This window comes from Stegastes partitus, unplaced genomic scaffold (assembly GCF_000690725.1).
Source record: "Stegastes partitus isolate 25-593 unplaced genomic scaffold, Stegastes_partitus-1.0.2 Scaffold741, whole genome shotgun sequence".
NCBI classification, from domain to species: Eukaryota; Metazoa; Chordata; class Actinopteri; family Pomacentridae; genus Stegastes; species Stegastes partitus.
The window spans coordinates 1-21,505 of record NW_007578472.1 but is presented as its reverse complement, the minus strand read 5'-3'; the positions used below and the strand labels follow the sequence as shown (position 1 = coordinate 21,505).

At 39.0% G+C, this 21,505-nt stretch overlaps 4 protein-coding genes across 4 annotated transcripts; 3 read left to right on the top strand and 1 right to left on the bottom strand.

Moving 5' to 3' along the window:
• Nucleotides 1–216: 216 nt before the first annotated feature.
• mtg1 (mitochondrial ribosome-associated GTPase 1) lies at nt 217–3,772 on the top strand. The gene is made up of 11 exons (XM_008291380.1): nt 217–434; nt 570–634; nt 1,195–1,299; nt 1,403–1,489; nt 1,619–1,675; nt 2,184–2,274; nt 2,367–2,428; nt 2,822–2,918; nt 3,047–3,128; nt 3,243–3,355; nt 3,574–3,772. The coding sequence occupies exons 1-11, from the start codon at nt 332–334 to the stop codon at nt 3,669–3,671; spliced, it is 960 nt and encodes a 319-aa protein (XP_008289602.1). The 5' UTR covers nt 217–331; the 3' UTR covers nt 3,672–3,772.
• Nucleotides 3,773–4,866: 1,094 nt separating this feature from the next.
• sprn (shadow of prion protein) lies at nt 4,867–5,503 on the bottom strand. Its single transcript, XM_008291377.1, has one exon. It carries the CDS (start codon nt 5,501–5,503, stop codon nt 5,036–5,038), a length of 468 nt encoding a protein of 155 aa, XP_008289599.1. The 3' UTR covers nt 4,867–5,035.
• A 2,530-nt stretch (nt 5,504–8,033) lies between these two features.
• On the top strand, nt 8,034–13,724 carry echs1 (enoyl CoA hydratase, short chain, 1, mitochondrial). Its single transcript, XM_008291376.1, has 8 exons — nt 8,034–8,184; nt 9,641–9,838; nt 9,962–10,089; nt 12,044–12,143; nt 12,258–12,362; nt 12,862–12,981; nt 13,081–13,148; nt 13,241–13,724. Exons 1-8 carry the CDS (start codon nt 8,094–8,096, stop codon nt 13,304–13,306), a joined length of 876 nt encoding a protein of 291 aa, XP_008289598.1. The 5' UTR covers nt 8,034–8,093; the 3' UTR covers nt 13,307–13,724.
• A 2,779-nt stretch (nt 13,725–16,503) lies between these two features.
• Nucleotides 16,504–18,158, top strand: fuom (fucose mutarotase). Its single transcript, XM_008291375.1, has 6 exons — nt 16,504–16,620; nt 16,849–16,917; nt 17,001–17,071; nt 17,169–17,267; nt 17,372–17,445; nt 17,891–18,158. Exons 1-6 carry the CDS (start codon nt 16,536–16,538, stop codon nt 17,955–17,957), a joined length of 465 nt encoding a protein of 154 aa, XP_008289597.1. The 5' UTR covers nt 16,504–16,535; the 3' UTR covers nt 17,958–18,158.
• The last annotated feature ends 3,347 nt before the right edge of the window (nt 18,159–21,505 follow it).

Sequence of the window (21,505 nt, the reverse complement as noted above, 5' to 3'; positions counted from 1 at the left end):
TGATTTGTATACTGCAACTGTACATCTGACTGGATAAAGTAGGATACCCGGGTATTTTTGGCATATTATATTTGACATACTACTTATTGGAACGCACTAAATTGTTTTCTAGCATACTCTATGGCATGGTAGTATGGCTATTGGAGCGCACCCACTAAAGCGAACTATGAGCGGAACCAACTTGACTGGCAACAGATTCCAGTCGGCGTGTAAACAGTGTAACACATCATGTCCACAGCAGCAGAAGTTTTTGTAGCTAATTGAGTCAAACCAAGTCTTTTATTAAAACAAATGAAAGCCAGGCGTCGTTGTATTTAGATTGACAGTAGCCATGAGACTGTACCAGGCTCTCCGTAACGTCGACAAGTTCAGAACCGTGTTCGACTTCGGCGGGCGGGATGTGGCTCACTGGTTCCCCGGACACATGGCTAAAGGTGACAGCTTCAGCTTATCGCCTGAATAAGTAAAATGTGTGCATGCATTTGAAACATACGTGTTTGTCGCTTGTGTTAAATTTACTGTTCGGTTTGTAGTCTTATTTCTTGTAAAAGTAGTTTAAATCTTTGCAGGACTCAAACAGATGAGAGCCAACCTCAAGAATGTGGACTGCATCATAGAAATCCATGATGCCAGAATATCCTTTATTTGTTTGTGCTTTTACTGCATTCGACAGAGTACAGCAAAATTCATGGCGGTGACATGACACTTTTTATTACAGGTTTACTATATATCCAGGTTATGTCGTCATGTTGTAGTAATATATTTTCTGGTAATAGCGGAAGATGTCTTCTTTTTTTTAGCCCTTTCTGTACAATCTGTTTTGGGGCCTATGACATATGCCTCTATTTGAAGCATAGTAACTTTTCATGTAAACATCCAAGAACTCAATTAGTGAAAACGACACTTATAGAGTTAAATGTGTGAGAGTATTTACTAACAAAAAGACACAGAAAACATTTACCTATTATTTACCTAAACCTTTTATTGGCATATTTTAGGACATAAACTGTTCCATGTTGCTGTTACAATAAATGATTTTGATGCTGATGTGTTGCATATTCCTAATCCAGTGTGTTAAAGCAAATTACCACACTGCTCATCTGGGTTCAGGCAGTACTGTAACACAATAACTGTGCACATTAGACCGCTCCAAAATGATCTGATCATCCTTGCTTTTTCTTTAACATTAAGCACATCCCCCTCTCTGGGAGAAACCCTGTGTTTCAGGACACACTGAACGTTCGACCACATCTGCTAATTCTTAACAAGGTGGACCTGACTGATCTGTCCAATAAGCAGGTTGAAGTCTTGCTGCTATTTTTTTTTTTAACAAAATCACAGGTCTCCAGCATTTTAAAATGACTATTCCCACACAAAATCTGTCTTTGCATTTTCCCTGCAGAGAATCCTGAAGACACTAGGAAAAACTGGAGTGAAGAATGTTCTCTTTACAGACTGTTTAAAGCAGAGAGATGACAACATCAAAAAGGTAAAGGAGGTCTTCATGTGATACTAAACACTCACCTGTTTGTAAAAGTTTACTTTCAGATGAAATGAAATAAATGATCAGCATAAATGTGCAAATTATTTTGGTTGCTTTTTGTTTCTTTTTTTGTAGTTGGTGCCAAAATTGATGGAAATTATTGAGAGCAAACCACGTTACAACAGAGAGGAGGTATGCTTCCTCCACACAGTTTACACATATTTTAGCTAATTTCAACAAGGATACAAATGAGCTAAAAACTATTGTCCAGCACACTGTAGACAGCTGTCAGTGCTCTCTGGCAGAGAGTATCATCCAGTATTTTAAAAACCTCAAGTGCTTATTTTCTTCTTTCCAGAAGAACACATCCTCAATAAGCTGAATAAGAAATCTACAAAAATGATCCCAAATTTACAAAGATAATACCCTGTCAGAGCTATGAACAATGCTTGTAAAGTGATAAATCTCTTCTTAACTCACATCTCATTTATTAAAATTCATTATTAGCCAGAAATATGGAAGTAAGATGTTCACCATTATGCTTTTTCATTGTGACTACAGCTCATTTTCTGCTACAGCATGGAGCCAAATTCACATTTACTTCCTTTTGCATTTATTATAGTTTTCTAGCTATTCAGTTATTGGAGAATAAATGTCAACATACTGTCGATGCTGTATCTTTGTCCTGTAAAACTTTCAGAATACAAATTACTGCCTGATGGTGATCGGAGTGCCTAATGTGGGGAAATCATCTCTTATCAATTCACTGAGAAGAACAAACCTGAAAAAAGGTGTGTATTAAAGAGCAACTGATCGAGTATGATGCTGGGAAAAATCTGTCACCTCCTCGTTAATAAAGATTAAAATTGTACACCAATTTCAGGTCGTGCATCTCGAGTAGGTGGAGAGCCAGGTATAACTAGAGCTGTCCTGACCAGAATTCAGGTGTGTATAGAGGAAATATTTGTTTATATGTATGTGTCTGGCTGCAAGGTGGCACGGTGGTTAGGTCAGTGGTTCGCATCCCGGCGAGGCGAGGACACCAGAGATCTTTCTTTGTGGAGTTTGCATGTTCTCCCCGTGCAGCGTGGGTTCTCTCCAGGTTCTCCAGCTTCCTCCCACAAGGTCCAAAAACATGTTGAGGTTGATTGGTGATTCTAAATTGTCCGTAGGTGTGAATGTGAGTGTGCTTGGTTGTCTGTCTCTAAGTGTAGCCCTGTGATAGACTGGTGACCTGTCCAGGGTGTCCCCTGCCTTCGCCCTAAGTAGATGGATGTGTCTTCATGGTTTATTGTGTGTGTGCACCTGTACAATATTTTTAGCTGTTGTTCTCCTCAGGTGTGTGAGCGACCGATAATGTACCTGTTGGACACACCAGGAGTCTTGCCTCCTAGGATTGAGAATGTTGAAACAGGCATGAAGTTGGCCTTATGTGGTGAGCAAAACGCTGCTCATATATTTTTACTCATTTATCAACATAACAGTTACTGTCATTCAGGAAGCACAATGTGTTTTCTTGTATTTTTCTCAGCAAATGTTTTTCTTATTTATTATTTGCTCCAGGAACTATACTGGACCATTTAGTGGGTGAAGACGTTATCGCTGACTACTTACTCTACTCTCTGAACAGGCTTGGAAAGTTCAGGTGTGATTTTTAGTTTGTTTGTTTTTTAATGCCTTAGCTATGTATAAACTTTAATGTGCTCAGTTTTGCTTTCATATTTCTCAGATTCTTTACTCTGTGTGTGTTTATGTGCAGTTATGTGGAGAAATATGAGCTTCCAGAACCTAGTGATGACATCCAGCATGTCCTCAAACATATTGCTGTGAAACTTGGAAAGACTCAGCGGGTCAAAGCTATTACTGGAGTGGGTAAGAAAACATAGCAATACAAATTTATAGTGATAGACAATGAACAGCCAGAGCTGCCACAAAATATTGTAGCTATGTTTTCGATGTTGAACCATTTGTAATTCTGCCGAGGGAAATGTTTGTTGCACATTTCACTTTGATTTTACGACGCAATCACTATCGGATTAGCATCCTAGAGTAGTCCCGTAATTAAAGTGCTCGTTCCTTGTCTCCCTCAGGAAACATTACCATCACGATCCCAAACTACACAGCAGCAGCTTATGACTTTATAAGAGCCTTCAGGAAAGGAGAGCTGGGACAAGTGATGCTAGACTGAACTGAGCTATTTTAATGAAGATCATGCAGTTTGTTTGGTTGTGAAGTCAATAAACCCCTGTATCTTTTGTAAATAAATTAATTTATCTATATTGAGCCACAGCATTTGTTCTCAGTCTTGCTTTTAGAAAACACAAGGCAGATATTTGGTATGGTATAAACAGGATATTTATTAGCATAAAGACAGTGATAACAAACTCTTTATTTATTATGTACATAAGTGTTTTAGCATATAATAGAGTGCACTTACAGGATATGGAACAGTCTGTTGCTCCTGAGTGTCATCTGTAGGTAAAGAGGTTTTCTAGGATGATGGACATACCATAAAAACCTTCAGAGACATGAATAAGTATGAGAGCAGCAGTAGGTTTGCTTTTGTCCCTCTTAAGCATGTCTTTGTACACAGGTCTAAAAAATTAATTCACAAAATTTGAGGTGGTGTAAAAGGGTATGAATTGCACTGAAATTAAAGATGATTGTGGAAAACGCCGTTTAGCTTTTCCAATACGCAGCACTCTTATTGTAGAGATTCACAATCATTCAATTAACTGAACAAGATCTTAAAATCCAGCCTGAAAATTAAGTTTTACAGAAAGAACGGAGTGAAAAATGTCATGATGGATGAGGCTGCAAATTGAGAATTGTATTCCTCTATAAAAGACAAATTACAGGGGGGAAAAAATAAATAGTTTTAATTTCAGAGGCAAAAAAAAAATGGTGGTGCCAACTTGGTTCTACTCTGTTCATCTCAGTGGAATGACTAGTAAGCTGCACGTTAGTGTACTGCATAAAGTCCAGCAAATCCAGGCTTTATATTAAGATCCAAGTCCACTACAAAATACAAATCATTTTGCAGAGATATAATATAGGGAACTTTGCATTTTTGTGCATAATAGAGTTTCTCTATATAGTTTGGCAGTAGAATTATAGTTCATAGGCAGCAGTTTGACTACAGTCTGTGAAGTCATTGGTACATTTCTGATAAAATATGTTCTTCAGTTAGATATAATAGTATAATAGTCAAGTTTTAGGGAAGGGTTCAGATTTGCTCTTAAGTTTGGCCCCAGTTTCTATCACATAGGCAGATATAGATTTGACACAGACGCACTCTTTGAGAGGTGAAATGTCACAATGAATACTGTGCTGGTAATGTACATTTGTCCATTGGTATACATGATTATATGTGTAAAAACATACAGTACTGTGACGTTTTTGGGATTGAATCCTTCCACCATGGTGTTGCACCTCTAGCTGATCATCTCAGTGCAGGTTCCTGCACATTATAGTCAGAACCTTGACAGAAAGCTCAGGCTTTGACCCACTCACACAATTATCCCTAAAAATAAAAACAATCAGCCTGAACATCTACAGTAAACTGTCCAGTAAGAGTCCGTATTTAGGAGAAAATGAAGCAATAATGATAGAAACCACTTGAGAGAGAAAAGATCCGTTTTGAGTGGAGCCTGACATGAGTGCATCAAAGTAATTGGTCCTGTTGTAGTAATCCAGCTCTTCGTCTGAGCTGTCTGTGTTGCTGCGGCGGTACGCAGACGCGTACCATTTATCCGCGCTGAGCGCCACCGCGGCCCCCGCTGCTGCCGCGGCCGCCACCCGCACCGGGGACGACCGCCCCGCCGCCCGGAAACGAGAGCGCGTCCCACCGTAGGCGCCTCCTCCCCGGTAGGTCCCCGCCGAGGAGCTGCGGGACGGAGAGCCTCGAGAGGAGCCCCGGGAGCCTCCGCGGCCCCCTTTAGACAGCGCGGGTTCAAACAGGAAGGCAGAGAGCAGGAGGCAAGTCCAGCAGGTCGCAACCACCTGGTTCATCCCTGACATCTGGGCAAGAGGAGGGACCACATGAGCAAAGATTCACATGTTCTCAGGACACGCTGTACCTTTACTGCTTAAAATGGAGCATTTATCGTCTATGTTGGGTGTGGAGCTAAACATCATTTGATTTGGGGGTTCATAGCTTTACAAACAGCTGTAGATAATGAAGTCAGTATAAAATCAGAATACAATGTGACATAACTCACACTTAAGATGTACACTTTAAAACAAGAAGAAGTGTAATTTACAACATTTTTTTAGATGGTTGGGGGGATTATAAAATTAAAAAAGCAAACTTTGCATCATGTCAATTGTAAAATAACATCAACAACCTTTTACTGAAAAAGCACAAAATGAGAAGAGAATATTTGAATTTGGGTTTTCACTAAAAGAATAAAGCATTAAAATAAAAACACGTGAAAAACGTATCATGATTCCACAAACATCTACTTTTTTAATTAACAGGTGAAACTGATCAATTCAAGTTTAAGACACACAGCTCAGCTTTTATTTAAGGTTAAAGATGAAAATACTTCTTTAACATTGATCTGTTAAACATTTTTATGTTAAATGTAAAAACTCATATTAGACTTGATATGATCTAAAATTAAGTGTAACAATTTAAAGCCAAATAGTTTCTTTCACAACGGTATCTTGACATTTTATTACAAGATTTTTTTTGTAAATATCCTTTTAAAAAAAAACAAAATACACATTTTAATAGCCCTTCCCAAAAATCCACATGATCTAATGTAAATGTCCATTAAAGCTATAAAGCTAGAAAACTCAATTGTATTTATTATTATGTGATGGTTGCTTCTTTTCCACTATTTTTCTGGTGCCCTTTTTTTTGTTGTTGTTGCAGGTTTTACAGTGCACGACTGATGAGCAAACGTGAGATGTCCATGTAATGCTCAGTGCTGCTGAATATGGTCACATAAAGGAACATTTCTGTGTTGCACATTGCTCTCTCCAATAAAGTAGGTCAGTTTAAAAATAAATAATGCTCACCAGAGAAAACTGCTGTTGACTTTCACCCTTCGTGTATATGAAATAATGTTCCTTCCATGAATGATTGTGAATAAAACACTAAAATGGCACATTTGTTGGTAGTAATAGGCCATAATTTGACATGCATGGTTGAGTTCTAGCTGATAGCTGGACCATTAAATAGACATGTACAAAATATTATAGTCATTTTATGTACAATATGCTAGTAACAAAACGTTTAACAAATGCAGAGGCAATGCAAATGGATGCATGCAGTATGATCATATTCTCATAAATTAGCTTGTTGGCTTCTGTAGCTTGAAGGAACCACACCGTTCATAAACACATACACTGTCTAAATACACAGCTTGTAACCAGCAGCTTATATCCTGATGGACTGTCCTTACCTTATTCACTGGCGTTGTTATCCTGCTTTATGTTTTGGCACTCGGAGGAAAGATGAAGGGGATGTTGTCGTGGACAATGCAGGCTCGTTCACGATTGCGAGAACGCGCGGCGCGTTCACACAAGCGCATCTCAAGACTCTGATACAACAAATACAGTGATGTTTGTCAGAGTGGGTGGGTCTCTTCAGAGGTGTCTTATCATCTTATTTTTAACTATTACCTTTGAAAGTATTTTTGTTTAATATACGGATTCGTTTGTTTGTCCATTAAGTCCATTATCGAATTTCCCCTCGGGGATTAATTTCTATTCTATTCTATTCTATTCTATTCTATTCTATTCTATTCTATTCTAGTAATCCAATTACCTTGTTTAACTTGATGATTTTTTGTTGACAGCTGGTATGTTTGGTTTCTCACTGAGAGTGCAAAGAGATATCTCTATTTGCTAAACATAATTGCTCAGTATAATGTGTATATGATCTCTTTCAATATTTTTTTGTGGTGGTTTTGTGGTTTACGAAAAAGAAACTGTATTTTTATTCTGCTAAAAAACTAAAAAACATTAATGGGACACATTCCATGTAACATTTTAACACTATTGAGATATAATTTAATAATATGTATATATTTTTTGTCAATATTACCAGGACATATATAAATATCAAATATTTTATTTCCCACATTACTGTAAGGTAGCCTATATGAAAATGGTAAAACAAATAAATTCAGACCCTGCATATAGATAGATAGATAGATAGATAGATAGATAGATAGATAGATAGATAGATAGATAGATAGACAGATAGACAGATAGGTAGATAGATAGATAGAAGTCGAATAAACTTTTATTCAGAAATATTGAAAGGTTAAGCTTATTCCCAGTTCCAGGTTTTTATTTTTCATTTCAGTCTGTTTTTGTGATTATATTGATATTTTAATGTATTTCAGGTAAAAGGTTTAAAAATAAATAAAAGTAAAAAAATCTGTTAACTGAAAAGAAAAAATCAGTGCAAGTACAGATTTGTTTTTACAGTGAAGGTAACTACACCCTGCATGCTTCTCCCTCCGCCGCCACCAGGGGCGGTCACGTAACTTCCTTACACTCGCTACCTCATGGAAAAACACAAACGAAGAAGAAGCTGCAGTAGGAAGGAGCTGCTCTTGATCCTGAAACAGTTCACTACTACTAGGCTGCTGTCATGGCCTTTCTCTGCAGAACTGCCGCTTCGCTCCTGAAGCCGTCCAGAACCGCCCCGGCCCTGCTGTCCGCCGCCCGCCTCTACAGCTCAGGTGTGTGTTTAAAACCAGTCCGGTCAGTTTACTGCAGCTGCTCCGACAGCTGCTCCGCCACAATGTCAAGAAGCGTCACTGGAAGTGCGACACATGTGGAGAGCAGCAGACTGCTCGGGACCTGAGTTTGTTGCAGCATTTCATTCGAGTTATTGAGACCACAAACCCTTTTATGACTGAGCTTTAATGAAAGTTAATGTCTTCCTTATGCTAACAAGCTGTTGTTGACGTAAGAACAGGTGCTGTGTAAAGGGAACCTCTGCAGTAAAGTGCACTTTACAGGTGTCACCTTTATCAGGTGTTAAATGTAGCTGAATAATTGCAGCAACTTTCAGGACAAAATGGCAGCAGTTAGTGAGTTTACAGGGACGTTTCAAGATATGAAGTGACAGCTTGAAGACCTTCCCTGATATGAGATCAAATAATATATGCTTATTTAATTTGGATGTGTTTAAGTGTGATGTCTTTATATGAAGAACAGTGTCAAGACACACAATTTAATTAGTCTTTTTAGTTACTGTTCCAAATGATTTTATTCTGCTTGCATTTGTGGACTGTTTAGTCCAAAACTTGTATGTATCTCAGTTTGTGGTGTCTTGCAAGCTCAGACACACCTGGCACAGACACAGTCAAAGAAAACATTTGTTCATTTAGATTTAGCTCAATGTCATTACTAATTAGTAGAATAGAGTTGGTTGCTCAATATCAATAAATCAGCTCAGAGGTCTTCAAGGTCTGTGTAAAGTCCTGCTGCAAGGCTGTTAGCATTGACCCCTCACCTTTCCTTGAATAATTGACAAGGATTTCACCTTGCTTTGTGGTAGTGGTGTTTTTTCTTGTGAAGATTGTGACCTGTCACCTAGTTAAGACGCTGTAGGGCAGTTAAGGAGTGGACGCAAGAGTGACACTGCAGACCATGCACACAGTGACTAAGCACTAAAGTCAGATTCCTCAAAATGGGATTAAAAAAGTTAATGACATGAAAATGACAAAAGTGTTGAACTCCCTCAGTGGTGTTTTTTGTTGTTGTGGTTGTTTTTGCACCTTGTTGACCTCAATCAGTCAGTCTTTATTTATATAGCACTGTAAATACAAATACAACGCCACACAAAGTGCTTTTAGAAGCATAGAAATGCAATAAAAGCAGTAAAAACAAAAAAATGTGAGTAAAATTAACAACCAGAGAGGGATTAAATATTTTCAATTGTTTATCATTGGCAGTAATGTTATTTTTTTTTAAAAAAACATCTAATAGACTCAACAGAAAACATATGTAGCAGTAATAAATAACTATGCATCATATTATCCCTGATGGTTTTCATCACACTTTCGTACTTAGGGTGGTGTGATTGTGAAACAGCTATTTTACTGCATTCTTTGTAGTATTAGCAACGTGGAGAACCCTCGGCGTCTAAAATCTCACCTCACCGTCAGTGTTGTTTGCGTCTTCATGCAGGTGGTCAGTATGAGTACATTCTGGTGGAAAAGCGAGGTGAGAACAAGAACGTGGGTTTCATTCAGCTGAACCGGCCCAAGGCCCTGAACGCTCTGTGTGACGGGCTGATGAGGGAGGTGGGTCAGGCGCTGGATGCCTTCGAAGTGGACGGAGACATCGGAGCCATTGTCATTACGGGCAGTGACAGAGCCTTTGCTGGTGAGGGAGCTGAGTGTGTTTTCTGTGCTTGTGTTTGCATTTGTTCTTCATTGATATCAGTTATATAATTTACTTTGAACTGTTTACAGTAATACGTAAACTCAATGTTTGTGTTTGTTGTAGCTGGAGCGGACATTAAAGAGATGCAAAACCGGACCTTCCAAGAGTGTTATGGGGGAAACTTCCTGGCTCACTGGAACAGAGTTTCCACAGTCAGAAAGCCTGTAATCGCAGCTGTAAATGGATTTGCTGTAAGTGTCACATTTTAGTTTATTATTAACTTTTTTTCCCTTCCAATGAAGAGGTGGTAGGGGTATTTCCTACAGATAAATGAAAGTGACAAACATGACCTTAAAATTCCTCAGAAATATTTCAAAGCAAGGAAATGAATGTGGAAAGGAATAAAACATAAATTTGTGCATTATATATTCCAGAAACTAATCAAAACATCCATGTACCCATCCATTAGCTGTGTCCACTTTGTCCTAAAGGGGGGCTGGAGCCTTTCCAGCTAACATTAGCCACGAGTCAGGATGCACCCTGGACTGGTCGTCCGTCAGTCACAGTACTAAACCTTTACACAGACGAGCATGCATGCTCACATTTACACTTGTCAGTTTGCAGTCACCAGCTAGCCTGTTGTGCATGTCTTTGGACTCTGAAAACAAACTGGAGTAGCCTGAGAAAACCCACACAGACGTTCAGCCGATTTGCAGGTTCAAACCAGAACCTTCTAAAAAAAGAAAACGCTGAACTCAAAAAGAGTAATCACTCCAATCGGTACTGCAACAAATCCAGAGAAAGAAATTTTCATAAACTACGTTTTTTTAGTGTGTACTATTACCGCTGCAAATATCATGTTGTTTTCCCCTTATTTATTATTTATACATGTTATGTGCGTCAATTTTTCCCTTTTAACCTTTTAATATTTAGTATTTCATTTAAGACAGGTTTTTTTCCCCTCCCTCTCGCCTGTTTTCTGTCCTTCTTCTAGTTTTTCCACCTCTATTGACTAAACCATTAACTTACTGTCTCATATCAAGCCCGCAGCTCTGGTTATACTTGTATTTTAAACTACCATTTATCTGCACAATCTATACATATGATTTAAAGCCTGACTGTGTGATTTTTAAATAGAAATGAGCATCTACATTCAATCCAAACGAGTTCACACAATGCTGATTAAGCCTGTTAGCACTCTATCTGTATTTCGTAGTACACTGAAGCCCTAAATCTGGTTTCTATGGTGACATAACCTAGATGGCCAACCAGCAATGATTGGTTTGCCAGAGATGAAGAGGAGAGCAGCTGTAGTGACAGAGAAGGTTACAGCAGCCACGAGTGTAGACTAGGAGTCTGTGACAGAAAAACCTAGGAAAAGTTCATGAAAAATTTCTAAAGCTCCTGATTTTAAAAAAGAAAGAAACTCAACCTTTAGAAGAGAAATGACAGTCTAAAAAAGAAAGTTATTGACAGTGACGCAATAGGCAGGCTTTGACAGTGTTTGTGTAATTCCTCTCACTGTCAGAAGGGGGAGACAAATGTTCTGCACCTCCGGATTGCACCACATTCTGTTTACTGCTGGCTGCACTTGTACACTTTCATTACTCTGACTGAAATCCCACCTAGTTGAATACAAGATTATTAGATGTAAAATAAAAAAAACCTATGATAGCAGAATGTCTTGTCCCAAAACAATAGAAACAAAAATGACTTCCACTCTTCTGGAAAGGCTTTCTAAAAGATCATTAGTGATGCTGGGCAATGATGTGTGGTTCACAGTTGCCACTTTAACTCATCAAAGGATGCTGGATGGAGTTGAGGACTCTTTGCAGACCAGTCTAGTTCTCAGTCACCAGACTGAAAACTTTATTTGCTATGAACCTCACTTTGAGCGTTATGTTACTATCAATTTTATATTTAAAATCAGGTCCAAACTGCTGCCCCAATTTCAAAAGCCCACTGTTGTCTAGATTATCATTAAATGCTATAGTTTTAGATTTTTCATAGTTGTACCATTAAAAACTGCTCCAGACCAAAAAGACAGGGGTGTATAGATGCTTTTGGCTCTACTGTAATGTATATCCAGTATGCGATCAGTTTAGGATGCTCAAAATGTAAACATCATGTAAAACAGTGAAGTGTGAGATTAGTCACTGTGGAGTTCTAAGTCTTACTTATTTCCTCAATGTGTTTCATACTCAGCTGGGTGGAGGCTGTGAGCTGGCCATGATGTGTGATATCATCTATGCTGGAGAGAAGGCGCAGTTCGGCCAACCAGAAATCCTGTTGGGAACCATTCCTGGTAAAGAATTATTTTGTATCGACTTTCCTTCCTGTTGAGACTCATTTCCTTATACTGAAGTCACCAGCTTCCAGCTTTTTGGAGCAGCTCTGCATGACGTCTCTCTGCCTGTAGGGTCTGGTGGCACCCAGCGGCTGACGCGTGCTGTGGGAAAATCCCTGGCGATGGAAATGGTACTAACAGGGGACAGGATTAACGCTCAGGAAGCCAAGCAATCAGGTAATGGCAATGTTGAAAAAGTAGATTTACTAAAGCACTGAGTAATCTGAAGCACTTTTCCTATGTATTTTCATTTGTACTACATTTATACTTTAACTGCACCAGAGTTCAGAGCGAAATATGGAGCTTTTTGTTTGTCTGCAATACAAAACATTGTAAAAGGTGGAAAAACATCTCAGATGGTTCCATTTAACAGCATGTTTGGACCCCAAAGAGGTGAAATTGCCCAGTTAAAATAAATAAATAAATAAATAAATACTGATGGTACTTCTAGAATTTCGAGCAACCTTTTTAATGGAAATTAAGTTTTTTTTTAGAATGCATTATTGCTGACTTAATGAGCTGATCGAAATACTTAACATTCAGCGTAACAATGATGCTAAACTGTTAACAGAATAGATCTGCACTTGACTTAAGATCTGATCTGACCTTTTTACATCAGACATGCCAGTGTGTCTTTAAATACTTGTACTTGACTCAGTAGCTTTTCGTTTCCCAGGTTTGGTGAGTAAAATTTATCCTGTGGAGCAGTTGGTGCCTGAAGCTGTAAAATGTGGAGAGAAAATCGCTTCCAACTCCAAACTGATCTCTGCCATGGCTAAAGAGGCTGTCAACGCCGGTGTGTAAAGTTTTTTATTTTAAAAAGCGGAATAATTTAAAACCAACAAAATTAAATTAGTTTCAGCTTCATCTGACTTGTTGCTCTGTGTGATTGCAGCTTTTGAACTGACTTTGGCGGAGGGTAATCGTTTGGAAAAGCGTTTTTTCCACGCCACCTTTGCAACGGTGAGTAAAGTGCCCAATTAGAGGCAAGTGAGAAGTGTTGACTCTGATTTTTGGAGTCCATCCATGATGTGTGTGTTTGTTTCCGTCTGCAGGATGATCGTAAAGAAGGCATGACTGCCTTTGTGGAGAAGAGAAAGGCCAGTTTCCAGGACAAGTAGAAAAGAGCAGATCAAGTGCTCGGCCAAGAACACAAAGTTGATATCAGCAGATATTGCTTCTCATCTGCAATACGTCGAATGATGCAAAAATCAGGATGGTAGTGGAGCATACAAGCTGTTGAGATGAAATTTTTGCACTGAGTGTGTGCGCAAGAGTGTCTTTTAACAGTGAAGCCCTGCCTGCTGAGGCTCAGTATCACAATCAAATGCAGCCTGGCTGCAGGAGGTTTGTATGTGAATATGATTTGATAATTGTAATATAACAAATGTGTCATCAGACTTGATGCCATGTACTAACTTTGCCTTTTCATCTGTGATATGTCTGTCCGCATTTTGTAGACAATGTATTCTGTGTACCTTGTTCAAATAAAGCTCTAGAGTGGTTTTAAACACTAAGGCGTGAACAGAAATGGGAAAATGTGTCGGCTGTAATAATTAATATGCTCTGACAGACATTTATAATACCAAGCGATACGGTGTAGCTTCTTGTGAAAGCCAGAGGGCAGGAAGTGGTGTCGGCTGCAAATCTAAATCGTGGAGAAGTGAATTCAGCTCACCAGATTTCAACCAGTGTGTGTTTTGCTCCACTAGATGGGGCTTCTGTGCTGTTAGGCAAAGGTAAAGAAAGTTGACTGATAGTGAAGTCTGTGGGCCTCTTGCACAGGCAGGCACCTAGTTATAACCAGATTGGCACATTATTTGGACTTCTAAGTGAAAAATGACAGTTGTAAGGTCATTAAAATACTGTCAAAACAAACCAAATATAAATGCACACTTGGCAGTGTAAGAGTTTGCATGCTGATAAAATTACAACGCATCATTATAACTAAAGAAATGTAACTTTCTTTTTATACTCATAATCACAACAGGGTAGATTTTATGCAGCATTAAATAATTAAATAAACAATGGTCATGAATTTTGGCTTTGGATAAAATTTCAATTAATCTAGGGATCTGTAAGTTTTTCCTCATATTCCTCTTTCTGGTTTAGAGAAAATGATCATGAAATCTCTGCAGCAACTGTGCTTCTAATGCGCAACAACAACAACAAAACGCATGTTTAATTGAAACTGTGAAGAATAATCTGACACATTTATCTGTTTTTTAAGTCGTCGTCTATTGGCTGCAAATATTCTGGATCACATAAAACCATAATTTTGACTTCAAAGAAAACACCAGAACAAATTTGGTTAGTGCGCGCTTTCTTGTGGCGCTCCAATCATCAGGAGGCACCTTTTTTCTCTCTGATCTTCACACGGCGGCGCCCCATATCTTCACAAGGCCATGGCCTAATTGATTTTTTTTTTTCATTCAAAATTCCCCTGGAGCTTGCTTTCTTGTCATCCCCCTGGAACAAAACTTTAGAAAGGAGGAGAGAAAAAAACTCGTCTCTTCACTCTGCGGGGAAGCACAAAAGTCCGCAGAGAGGGCCCGAAAAGAAACTCCTCTTTGAGGCTACCGAAAGGTCAAAATAATAAATGTAGACTCAATTGAGGCTCTCCGAGCAGACAAAGGGGGCAAAACGTTACATTTTGGCAGCGCAGACCCTCATAGCGTGATAAACTCATTTAAAGAAGCCGAAATAAAGAGAGAGCAGCATGGGTCCGGAGAGGGAGAAGGGGCTTTCAGTCTGGCAGACGGGCCTGGCTCCTGCAAGGGCCCTTTCTCCTGCCCAGCAGCCCTTATTTCTCCCCCCACCAAAAAAACACTCTCATATCCCTACACAACGCTGCATCTGTGCCACTCGGTCATGTTGGCGACTTTATCTGCGCTTTTACAGCCAATTTAATAGAATTTTATATTCACATGTGATCTGTTTCTCTGCGTAAAACCATAGACTGTGTGCGTAAAAGTCACTCTAGCAAAGAAGACGAAAAATCTTTACAGAAAAAAGAAGCAACTCTTTATATAAATATGTAAGAAGCTACACATACTAAAGTTTATTTTAAAAAGTTATTGTTCCTTATAGCAAATGATTTTTGTACTAGGACGTGGGCAGACGTTTTCCTGCACAGCAAAAAATAAAATAAAATCAAAATCCAGTGGCATTGCGCACAGATCATCCCAAGTCCTTCTGGTAAATATTGGGATAAAGCAAAACACTCTGTAGGTCTGGAATGCAGAAATATTATGTACATACATTTGCAGATTAAACGCACGCAATAAAGTGCAAACACATCCCTCCTGTTCATTATTAACAGCAGCTGTGTAAGGATTGTAAAGTCAATGTATGAGCCCACAAGCCCGCAACTGTGACTTGACTTTTATAAAAGCCTTTTTATATGCAGATCAGTTTTTTTTTTTCTTCTTCTTCTTAACAGCACCAGGCTCTGCGGTCATGGAAAGGATTCCTCAGCATTTTTTTTTTTTTTTTGCCATCCAGCTGAGAAGTTTTTCTGGCTCAGATGAAACAGGCCGGGTGGAGTGGTTTTCATCTGACAAATATTTTCATTATCTCACATTCTTGGCATCGGAGACCGTGTCGGAATAACACATTCACCGGTGTCTGCTTTGAATTATGCCCACCCAAGGGTGTCAGAGATAACACAGACCGAAGATTAACTGTCGGACTAATGACACTAAACTATTTTATAGCTTAGATTAGCTACCGCAGTGTCATCATGTAACCGTTGCTTGGTGTATTTGCAACGGTGAATGTAAAACATAAATGTCAGCCTTATTTAATATCAATGTGCCTGCTTTTTTTTTTTTTTAACTACATCCTAACCCCAGGATTGAATTTACATGTTATGAATAAAACTAAAATGGATAATGCAGTTTTTTAAATATATATATTTGTGCAGAAACTGAGTTCACGGAGAGGAAATTAAATGATTAATACCGACTGTTTGCGCTTATAATATTTCTTTTAGGTTTGTGTGAAGACTCGGTCTAACCAATCAAATCAGGCCTTCTGGTCACATGACGCGTTTCTTAACCTTTACAAAGATGACCGAGATAGTCAAGATAAGTCAATACGCTTCAAAAAAACAACTTCCATCGGGCAGGCAAAACAGCTAAACAGTCTGAATTTCTAATTTGGTGACAAAAATAAGATCGCACAATATTAAATATGTGGTATTCATCGCCCGCTAAACGGCTTTTCTTTTTTTGCTAATCGGCTATTTTTATGGTTAGCATGTTTGCTAACAAAGACGGGGGTTGGTGGAGTGACTTCTCTCGCGGTGTTTCCATACTCTTTAGCTCTCTGCTCTCTGTAGCTGCCAGGATGGTCGTCCTGAGAGGAATCCCCTCTGTTTTATCACCCGAACTGCTCTATGCTCTCGCTAAAATGGGCCACGGGGATGAGCTGGGTATGATATCTCATTACAGACACACAGATGCTAGCAAGTGATAGCCTGTAAGCTCTGTACATGTTAGGGCAGTAGGCTAATCACAGAGCCTGTCAACACCATGTAAATAGTGACAGAGCAGATCTCACAGAATCATTAACGTGCAGCTACTCAACACTGGCAAGTGCCACAGAGATAACAAGTTGATCAATCCATCATTTGTTAAGTGTTTTCCTGTATTTCTTTCAGTGCTGGCTGATGCAAATTTCCCAGCATCTTCCATTTGTGCTTGTGGTCCTAAAGAGATCAGAGCTGATGGTATGTGCCAGCAAAAACAAATGTGGGGTGAATGTGTGTTCAGACTTGATTCACTGTGCAAACTGTGTCTGATCTTTATGTAGGTTTGGGTATCCCACAGCTTCTGGAGGCCATTTTAAAGCTGTTGCCCCTGGATACCTACGTCCCCTGTCCGGTACAGGACCAACACATCCGCCAGAACCACTGATGTCATTTTTCTACCAGATGATTTTGTTTTCCTGTGTTGAATCTGTGTTCATGTGCATCCTCAGGCTGCAGTGATGGATCTGGTAGACAGTGATAAAGAGAGGTATTTAGTCGTCCCAGTATGGCCGACCTACACAGGGCTGCTGATCGAAGCTGGCTGTCATGTAAGACCACCTATCCACCTCGATATTGAAACATTCAGACTGTAAAACTGATTGAACATGAGTAAGTTTGACTTTTGACTTTCCTTGTACTGATTTCTGTATAGGCTCCTCTCGAGAGGGTGGAAAGATTTGCTTTCTATGAACGAGCCAAGAAGGCCTACGCTGTTGTGGCAACAGGGTGTGTATTTCCTCTGCATTCATTTGAATAATGTAGCTGGATTTTTTTACTCCCTTTCTGCAAAACGAGGAGTGAAACGTGTCAGTTTGTAAAAGTTAAGGAAAAACACTGTCTACAAGAGAAACCTTGTAAGATTTTTTTTGTCAGGTGTCCTTTTTGCAAATCAGCAAAGCTATAAAGTCATAAAATAAGTAGTTTTTTTTCATACCTTTGCATCTCAGCAGCCTGATGAGCAGACTGACTTGTCATTTTGTTTCCCTTCATTCATATGAATTTTTGAACACATTTGACATTTGGAAGATATTTCAAATATGTTTTATTAGATTTTTGACTAACATTTTAATACGGGAGATTGCACAGAACAGAATGCTTTTTAAATCTGTGCTAAAGTCTCATGATGTCTTATGATAAATTTCTGTATTGTCCTGTTTTTATTTTTCCTCAGGGAAACATCTCTGTATGGCAACCTGATACTGAAGAAGGGGGTCATTCCTGCTGATGAGCTACAGTGATGCACACACAAATTTGTTGGTCACTGTTTCAGATTTTAATCAAAAATGTCATTCTTTCCAGTTCAAACCAAGTGAATATTTTTGCATGAAACTGTAGCTTTAGTAATTGTAAATATGATCTCCAGGTTACATGGAGCTGACATGATTCTGTCTTTTTGTAAATAACATCTTTTCATTAAATAAAAAACATTCAATCTTTAAGCTTTGTGTTTATTATAAAGTTGCATATGAGCAGCAGTGTTATTTTCAGTTCAATTCAATTCAACTTTATTTGTATAGCGCATATTTACAACAAGTCATCTCATAGCGCTTAACAAAGGCAGAAACACTCAACAATCCAAAACATTTGGATTCCCCATAAGCTTCAGCATATTTATGTCTCAATTCTCACCGAAGTATTAAATTAGTTTAACACAATCAAATGACTGGTTCAGCTACAGTTTATCAGTCATTTGTCTGATTTTAAATGCTCTACACTGGTTGAGTTATTGAAGGATCACGGGTGGTACAGATCATCCAGATCTTCCTCTGGCTCACTGTACTTTGTCTCAGATGGCAAATAAACAGGAGCTCTGACATTATCTCCATAAGCGACGGGTAGGAGGTAGTCTTTGTGGTAAAGATCATCCATGTCCTCCTCTGGTTTAGAGTGAACCCTGACCTCACTTTCACTCCTCATGCCATTCCAGTCCTGCTCAGGTTCTTCTGACTCCACCTGAATGAAAGCAGGGTGGTAGATATCATCTCTATCCTCTTCTGCTTCAAGACTGTACTTCACGTTGGCATCTTCCTTCAAGGGCTGGATGTCGGCAGCAGGTACGGCATTCTGGTTCATCATTTGAACTTGCAGATCTTCCATTGAAGGATGATACAGCTTATCCAAGTCCTCTTCGGGCTTCTGGAACTGATTTTCTTGTCTGCCACCTGTCATGCTCTTCCAAATCTTCATGCGGGGGTCGATATCATAGTGAATCTCATCCATGTCCTCCGGAGGCTCCACTTCCACTTTCCAGGACATCTTTCCTTCACTGTCTATGGACCTGAAATAAGTATGACGCAATGTCAGTCTGCACTTCATTACTCTTAGTGACGATTGTTCACTTTTATTTCAGTTTCAACAAACTGCAACTTACAGAACAGCGTCCTGGAAGGCTTCACCTGTAAGTTTGCTCTGAAAAAAATAGCACAAATATTACACAACTTGCTGTCCAAATACGCATCAGTGGCCACACAAATAATGTTTGTCATTTTAAAGTCACCAGTAAGATTTTATCATAAGATTTAAACAGTAATATTGGACAGCCAGGAGTGATATATACATACCCAGGGCTTTGCTGTGATGCCAAAAATCAGCGAAACACACACGATTAGACAAATCCTACGAGTGAAAAATGTTGGATTAATGTTTAGAGTTCCGGCTACCGTGGGTCACAGACATTACACACAGACCCGCCACAAAAACAAACTGTGCAACCTAGACACTGTTAAACATTAAAACCAGGTCGACAAGCAGCAACTTTATGAAAAGAATTTCTTACCTGAACATGGTGTCTCTTTTTTTCTGTTCTCAGCTCAGTGTTTTGAACGAGAAACGTTCGCCTGCTGTGGAAATGAAGGACCAAAGTTCCCTCTATAAACCTGCTGTATTTTCTTGACCTTTGTATCCTCTGAACACAGGAGTATCAGCTGTAAGTAATTCTTTGTTCCTTATCTAGTTTGTGTTCTGTACAACAAAGTGGCTTGTCATTTGAAAAAAAATGAAACTGCCTCTGCAACATTTTGTCAAGATAAAAATGTGTTGGCACCAAAAAGAGAGTGCAGTCAAATTCCTCATTCTGTCATCCAGTCTAGCATGTGGATGTACTCTGAACAGAATACATTTAATACCATTCATACTGAAGCTAGCCTTTGTTTTTTGTTTTTTTTTGTTGTTGTTGTTTTAATGTGATGTGAATAAGAAATTATGTTTCTACCATGTTTCTTGTATGCAAAGACAGTTGTTCTAGTACAATTTTCAATCATATGATTACAGTTTTTATGAATAATTATCCTCATCAGCCATTAGTTTTAAGGCTGTTCAACTGTAAGCTGAGGTCAACATATTTTTATCACCAGACAAACTTAATCATGCAGTAATATTCCATCCAATCTCCTTCAAGGGAGATAAGCAAAATCAAAACAGTGCAATATAAATAAAGTTTTATATTATGTATTACCTACATAGAGTAGGTATATAATAAAGAAAAAAATGCTTTCTACTATTTAGCAAAGCAAGAATCACCTAATTTGTCTTTGTTTCTGTGCTCACTGTCATGTATTATTTTAGATTTCTGTTTTTTTTTCTATATACATCTCCAATTAATTTGTTTTATACATTGTTTTGTACATTCATGAGGTTAAAATGTGATGTGTCTGTATGCTCAAATAAGTGGATTTAGCTTTTGTAAAGAAATATGTTATGCCTTTAGAAAGCATAAGATAGCACAGTGTTCAGGCAGAAAGAACATAACTTTTACTGAACTGGTAGCTTTTTAATAAATGTTGCAAAAAAGGACATGGATGTGTTTTTGGCCGTTCATTCTGAGGGTGCAGCATACAGCTACATGGACAATGAAAAGCAGCAATGACTGAATTATATGTAGTTTGTAATGGAGCCTTCAGTTTGCTCTAAGACAGCGGAAAGCCAGGCACATATATTAATTTACAAATTATCTCTCAATAACATTGCTGAACATTTAATCTCTGTTAGTTTGGACTGTAGAAACCTCTTTAAAGCTGCTCCTGAGAAACACTATAGGTTTTCTACATCAAGTGTCAGCATACTAGTAGAACATCTACAGTATGTATCCTGTGGGGGGGTTGGAGCCTATCCCAGCTGACTCAGGGCGAAGGCAGGAGACACCCTGGACAGGTCGCCAGTCTATCGCAGGGCTACACTTAGAGACAGACAACCAAACACACTCAATTTAGAATCACCAATTAACCTCAACATGCTTTTGGACCTTGTGGGAGGAAGTCGGAGAACCCGGAGAGAACCCACGCTGCATGGGGTGAACATGCAAACTCCATGTAGAAATATCCCGGTGCCCCCATCAGGATGCAAACCGGTGACCTTCTTGCTGCGAGGCAACAGTGCTACCAACTACACTACCTTGCAGCCCCAAAAATGAAAATGAAAAATGAGTGCTGCTCGGTGCAACTGAGAAGACACGGCTGACTCAGCTGAGACCAACAGAAATTCTGTGAGTATTCACGCAGAGCAGAGAGGAGACAAACAAATTAGAGAGATCGAGAGGGAAATAAAACACATTTGAGCAATAAAATAAACACAGCATGGCTCAAAAATAGTTTTTACAGAGGAGCAAGATGTCAAGAAGTTATAGGAAGACACATACAGCATGGTGAAGGATCTTTCAAGAATTGATGAGAAGAGCAGTTTGAGAAGCTGTGGTTATAAAAATGTAGATGGTAAAAATCTATAGTATGCAGAGACACCATTTTTCCCCCCAGTATTGGTAACACCTGTTGTAACTTGGGGAAAAAAATAG